This window comes from Malania oleifera, chromosome 3 (assembly GCF_029873635.1).
Source record: "Malania oleifera isolate guangnan ecotype guangnan chromosome 3, ASM2987363v1, whole genome shotgun sequence".
Lineage (NCBI taxonomy): Eukaryota > Viridiplantae > Streptophyta > Magnoliopsida > Santalales > Ximeniaceae > Malania > Malania oleifera.
Genome location: NC_080419.1, coordinates 663,770 through 670,670, shown reverse-complemented (window position 1 = coordinate 670,670; position 6,901 = coordinate 663,770). Strand labels below are relative to the sequence as shown.

At 39.8% G+C, this 6,901-nt stretch overlaps 1 protein-coding gene across 1 annotated transcript; it reads right to left on the bottom strand.

Moving 5' to 3' along the window:
- Positions 1–1,486: 1,486 nt before the first annotated feature.
- LOC131150322 (cation/H(+) antiporter 19) lies at positions 1,487–4,976 on the bottom strand. Its single transcript, XM_058100960.1, has 4 exons — positions 4,782–4,976; positions 3,073–4,077; positions 2,107–2,911; positions 1,487–1,911 (listed from the first exon to the last, which is right to left on the bottom strand). The coding sequence occupies exons 1-4, from the start codon at positions 4,974–4,976 to the stop codon at positions 1,487–1,489; spliced, it is 2,430 nt and encodes an 809-aa protein (XP_057956943.1).
- Between the last annotated feature and the right edge of the window lie 1,925 nt (positions 4,977–6,901).

Sequence of the window (6,901 nt, the reverse complement as noted above, 5' to 3'; positions counted from 1 at the left end):
CTTTTCAACTATAGGTTCCATATTATTGAATTTTCTTAAAATTGTTAAAAATATAGTACAAATAAAAGAAACTTAAATACAAATCAAACACAAACATGATTCACAATTAGGCTGAGAGATGGATATTTCTCTCTCTTTAAAGAGATTCAAGTCTACCGTGGTTTTTTTGACTTAATCCAAGAAGTAGGGCAACAAAACTTTACTTTGACTTGTCTCTCTCAATACAACAATTTGATTTGAATCGTATAACTCAATCCAATTTTACACAAATGAAAGAGCTCAAAGCTCCACAAAGAACATCTTTCTTAAATTATCAAACTTTCTATACTTGGATGATATACTAGTATGATAAGAGTGATGTAAAGAGAATTGTATGTGTGTAGAGACTATGTTTTAGACCCAATGCTTTAGGGCTTTATTTTTTTTTTTTTAATAACTAAAAGAGGGCGATACCTCCAATTATTTATTAATAAACCTTCACTTTTGGCGGAGGAAAACCGTGGTTACAAGATAAGTAAAAAGGAGATAATAGAAAAATAAAATAAACTCTATCAGAAACAATACCAGCAACCAACCAAATCAAGACAACAAAATTAAATACAGCTAACAAAGAAGATAAAAACACAAAAACAAACATAGGCAAATCAAAACTCACAAAAAAAAACTCGATATTTGAACTAACGACGAACGGAAGTGAGACCCTACCTATCCATCCGAAAAATACCTTTCAGATAACGTGATAGAAGATGTTACTCTTCGTAGATTGCATTGTTTCCCATTTCTCCTTTTTTAGTAAGAAAATCAGCCACGCTATTACCTTTCTTATATTGATGTGTCACCATGACGTTTACTAAGATCTAAAAAAAAGGTATACTTAATATTCATAATTTAAGAAACACAAAAAAAAAAAAAAAAATAAATAAATATCTAACTCTAATGTATATGATTTTTCCAAAAACTTAATTGAATATAAATCTAACTCCAATATACATGCCCTTCTCAAAGACTCAATTGAATAGAGTCTAACTCTAAGGTTCATGTCATTTTCAAGATGATTAATTAACTTTGATGATATAATATTAAAATAAATTTAAAAAATCTAATTTGAAGGTACATGCCATTTTTAAGATAATGAATCAACTTTGATAATATAATATTAAGATAAACTAACAATTAGTAATGCAATAATTATATGTGATGAGCAATTACATTTTAGAATGTTAAAATTGAATTACTATCAATATGAATAGTTTAGTGCAGCGAGGGCACTCGAGTAAATCAATAAATGAGACTAGCTATAAAACAAAAATAAAATTGTGCATGGAGTTATTAATTAATTACTTTAATTTGTGTAATATATATCCCCTAATTGACAAGTAAGTTGAACTCTAGAAGTGGGAACCCCACCAGTACCGGTGGTGGACTGAATTAGCTGAGCGAGCTTCATTGGCGGTGCGTGCATATAGCAGGGAGGTCACACTGATCATCACACCGGTGTGTCTGGGACATCCTGATCCTCATCAGTTTGCTCCTCCACTACAAGTGGGTGCCGAAGGGCGGCGGCAGGGTCATAACGCTGAACCACTAAAACCGACGCAGTGGTGGAGAAGTCGGAGGATGCTAAAAAGCTCCCAAGCGGCCCCAGTTCCGGACACTCACTTCTGTGCGACGACGTCGAGAGCGGCTGCGGCGCTGTTTGCGGCGTTCGTCCCACAAGGAACAGATTGCACTTGCTCATCGACTTCAATGCTGTCGTCACAATCTCCGCCTCATCACTCTTGCCTCCTCCTACTACCCTTTCCTCGTATGACATCGATGGCATCGTTGATGACTCCTGATTATTATCATTATCATTCATATTATTATTGCTGGCAATATTCGCCATCAGGTCCGCGAAGAACACCTCATCGTCTACGTCGTCGTGGTGCAGGCGTTCTTTTCCTGCTCCCCTGAAAGAGCCTAAGTTACTTATTGCCCTCATCAATGACTTGGCGGTCGTCGTCGACGACTTTCCCTGCAGCGTTGCAGTTGATGATGACGATAGTGATATTGATGGTTCCTCTCCGTTTGTCAACGACGAGTACTGCTTCAGCTCTGGTTCGGAACTGGATTTATCACTAGCGGCCTGCTGCACGAACCTTACGATTGTCAACATAATGCCTGGGTGCTCCGCCATCCTGAGCCCGAAAGCAAGAGCTTCGCGGTCGTCGGGTCCGCCGAAATAGGGCACAGCCACTGCATAGGAGACGTGGCTGGAGGAGACCTGGGAGGTGCCTCCCAAGCCCCGATCCACCAGAACCCCGACGGAGCAGGGGGCCTGCTGGAGTACCCGCTGGTTCACAAGGCGGAAGGAGTGGCCCAAAGATTCCATAAGGCCGTCCAGACGCTGGTGCTTGTGGTAGGGGAGTAGAATCATGGCAGCCCGCTTCTGGTGGGCGCTGGTGCAAATGTCTTCGTGAATGCTGTCCAGGGATGAGATGGCCGTCATGGGACGCACCGACACGCTGCTTAGCTGCTGATACGCCTCGAACGCAATCACCATTTGATCTTTGGTGTCGCGTTTCTTGTTCCAAAAAGGCAGCCCATTGTTGCGGGCTTGGTGAACCATTGAGATTGCCGAAGATCTCTCAGACAGCTCCATCAAGTGCGTGGCGTACACGCAGAGGCGAGCTCGGCGTCGGGTCCCCCGAGATGACTCTATCAGATTGATCATGCCGGGTATGTTCCGTGTGCTGTTGAAGCAGGCCAACAGACGCAGCTCTGTTTCCAAGTCTTTGCGGCCCACGCTCCGGTGCTTGTATGGTCCTACCTTTCTAGCAGGCTTGTATACAGCCATCACAATTGGGGTAGTGATGAAGGTGGTGAATAATGCCATTAGCACCAAGATGGCGAAAGTTTGGTCATTCAAAACCTGCATTAACACACACACACATACACATGCATGTATATTCAGTTATTAATTAAGATAGCTAATATGTATGTATATATATATATATATATATATATATGCACGCCACGCTTACCCATGCACGCATGGGCGTATGCAAGTAATTAGAGAACCGAGCTACGTACCTTGCGGTCCTTGCCTATGTTAAGGACGATGAGCTCCACCAAGCCCTTGGTGTTCATGAGAAATCCGAGTGCTGCTGCCTCCCTGACAGGCATCTTTAACATCATTGACACCGTCAAGGTCCCAACAATCTTGCCAAAGCAAGCCGTGAATATAACAAGAGCCAACAAAGCCCATGACTCCGCTCCGCTGATGGTAGCCACGTTGGTCTTCAGCCCACTGGAGATGAAGTAAAGCGGCAACAACAGCCCCGATACAAGATCCTCTATCTTCTCTATCAACACCCCCGCGAACGGCCCTTCCTTTGGCATCACTATTCCCACCACGAATGCCCCAAACAGCGCGTGTATTCCGATGGTGTCCGTCAGGAACCCCGCCGCCAGAACCACGGACAGGGTGATGCATATGTACAGCTCCCTCACCGGCTCCCCCTCCTGGGACCGACGGGCCATCACCCCTAGCACCGGCCTCACCGCTATGACTGCAAACCCAACAAACGCAGCACCGCAGAGGAGGACCCACAGGGGGATGAGGGGGGAGGATGTCTTGTCGCCGGAGAGAGCGATGGCGAGGGCTAGCAGAATCCAGGCGGCGACGTCGTTGACGGCGGCCGCAGACATTGCCATGCGGCCGACGTCGGTGGTGAGGAGTTTGAGCTCGGCCAGAATGCGGGCGAGGACAGGGAAGGCGGTGATGGATAAGGAGACACCCATGAAGATAATGAAAGGGCCTTGGCTGACTCCTTTGGAGACGGTGGCACGCAGAACAACGGAGGTAGCTATGCCCAGCAGGAAGGGGAGGCTGATTCCGACGACGGCTATTCCCAGGGCTTTCTTACCGGTGCGACGGATGGCGCGGAGATCAAGCTCCAAACCCACTAAAAACAAGAAGAAGAGCAACCCAATGTTGGCCAGCGTATCCAGCACCGTCATGCTCTTTGCCGGAAACACTGTGTGCAGAAACTTCTCGCTTCGCCCCAACGCAGAGGGCCCAAGCAGGATACCTCCCTGCAGTCCCCATGCCATGCCATTCACGGATTAATTGATCCAGTTAATACTATCACTCGTTTAACTACTATTTAATTAACTATATAATATTATATAATATATATATATATAATTAATAAATAAACAGATTAATGCTCTCTCTGCCTTTTTTTTTTTTTCAATAAAAAAATTCCCTTTCATTTGATTTATGTTTTAAAAAAAAAAAAATTCCACCGCTTAACTGTTTGCTTGCAATTAAGCAGAGTATATATGCGCATGCATGCATACAAACTTCTTTAAAAGAACTTATATATAGGCAAAGTTCATCCAAATTAAGCTTTTTCCAAATCTTGAGAGGTCGATTGGACCTGTGATATATATACGACGGGCAATTCTATCCTACATTCTTTCACAGTACTCCTTCCCAAATTAAAATTTGAAATCTCGAAAATATAATAATTAAGTATCATGCAGTACTCATGCATGCAGCATGCTCCAATCATTGATGAAAGAACGGAAGTACATATACATAAAGAACACAAGACATCCGAAGTCTCAATTATTAATCTAAACAAAACATTTTAGAAAGCATCTGTTTTAGATATATGTATATTCATATATGCACATTTTTCGTTTGAAAATAAAAAGAGAACAAATTAAAACAAATTAATTAAAACAACAATATATGTATAAATTAAGAACAGAAAAAATAAAAAACTACGTACAATAATCTCAGCAATAACTCTTGGTTGTCTGAGGGGTTTAAGAAGGAAGGAAAGCAACCTCGTAAACGCCACGACCAGACATATCTGAAGGATTGCGAGGGGAAGCGCGTAATCCAGCGGGTTCTCACCTTGGAAAGAACCATTTGATGTCGCCTTCATGGGTGCGGGGCAAACCGTCGGCACGTTGGTCGCCATTGATGTTGACAAACAAAATTAACTAATTAATCGAATTAACCAGCGCGCTTCTTGCTTGTCGCTCCAATAAATTTACCCTTCTTTCAAAAAAAAAATCTTATTAAACCAGCGCGCCGCAGGCTGCAGGAACACGAACGCAGACCAGACCAGACCAGACCACACCCAGGAAATGAATTAATTAAACAAGCAGCTATAGCTGGTAGCTAGAGCTATAAGACAAAAGAGGGGGAGAATTAACGATTAGGAATATTGTTTTGAAGATCCACACACGCCCCCTCTCCCCCCGCCCCTTCCTTGTATATCTTCTTCTTCTTCTTGTAAGAATAATAATAATGCCTTCATTAATGAATTCATTCATCACAATCATCAAATATATATATATATACTCACACACATATATGTACGTACATAGGTAGCTGCGGACCGGGTAATTAACTAGCTAATTAATTAACTAATGGGAGGAATGAGATATACATATACAGAGATTTCCTTCCCGTCGTGAAGAATTAAGCGTACGGGCTGAGATTCCCAAGGCATGCAACAGACACAATCTCCAATTTGAGTCTGGGAAATATCCTTTTTGGCATGCATGCATGCTTGCCTCCCTTCTGGCCTACCTATATATAGTTATAGTTAGTTTTTGGCCAGCAGCCCCGGGCTTCCTTAGGATTTGTTTGGTTTCAATTTTTGTTTTTTAGTTTCTATTTTTAACATAGAAACCAATTACAAAATGTACATAAGTGCTTTTTTTTTTTTTTTTTGAAAAGATAAACTCATTGAAATACAATTAAATTCCTCTCAGTCTAGATTAGATAAAAGGGAGTTAGCCCTGGACCAATAAAATAAATTAGTAAGACATCTTTTGTATACAACTTGGGTCGTGGTGAACTTTTCCCTCAAAATCCTACCATCCTTTCCTTCCATATTACCCAACAGATAGCTGCTAGAGAAACTGCTTTTAATCTTCTAAGAAACCCTTCAGATTTGTGGAGGTCCACATAAAGAACAAAATGTACATACGTGTTAATTTGTTTAAGTGTTCATTAGATAAAAACTGATATTTATCTCTTTTTAAAAAATTTAAATTAGGTATTTTTTATTTTTATCTATTTTGGACACTTGTTGCCAAAACGTATTAATTAATATCCAAAATTAGCTTTTATTATCATTAGTTTATGCATAATTTTTTAAATAAATTATAATAAAACTATCATATGAAATTAAGATATAGTTAAATAAACACATCTGTAAATTTTTTTTTAAAAATAAAAATAAAAAACAATAAAACCATTTTTTAAATTTATTTCATAGTATTTTTATTTTTCAGGTACAATAAGATTGTTATTGATGTGAAGTGAATCCTGAAATTTATACATAGTTAAGTAAAATAATTATAATAAATTTTATTATAATGTGCATCCTTAATTGGTAGTTTTATTTTTTTAATTTTATTATTAATTATTATTCAATTTAAGAACAAAAATGAGCATTTTTTAAATTCAATCAATTTTTTAAGATCCTAGAATCGCTTTCCATGGTAAAACTCCTTGATGTAATGATCATGCTTACCAGTTACCACTAGTGCATGGGATCCATGCACTACGTGTCTGCCATCAACAGAAAAGGCCTTTGGACAACATAGAGGTATAGGATGAATTCCTTCTACCATCTAATCATTCCTAGATTACCAATGTTAGTTTTAAACAAAGAAGCAAGCAGAGGAAAATAGAGGAAATTCTTGAAAAACCTCAATCTAATTGTTCACGGATTGATTTTATGGTTTTGCCTTTTCATTTCACTTTAATCACATACTTATACTATTACATTGAGACTCACAAATTCATTGATTGAAATACAACTTCCCAAAAAAAGCTAACAATAGCAAACACTAATAATAGTAAATTAAAAAACTGAAGAGTTTCTGG

Coding starts and splice junctions, on each gene's coding strand:
- LOC131150322 (XM_058100960.1), bottom strand. CDS start 4,976: ATGGCGACCAACGTGCCGACGGTTTGCCCCGCACCCATGAAGGCGACA. Junction 4,078..4,781: donor GAGTTATTGCTGAGATTATT/GTACGTAGTTTT, acceptor TGGGGACTGCAG/GGAGGTATCCTGCTTGGGCC. Junction 2,912..3,072: donor ACATAGGCAAGGACCGCAAG/GTACGTAGCTCG, acceptor GTGTTAATGCAG/GTTTTGAATGACCAAACTTT.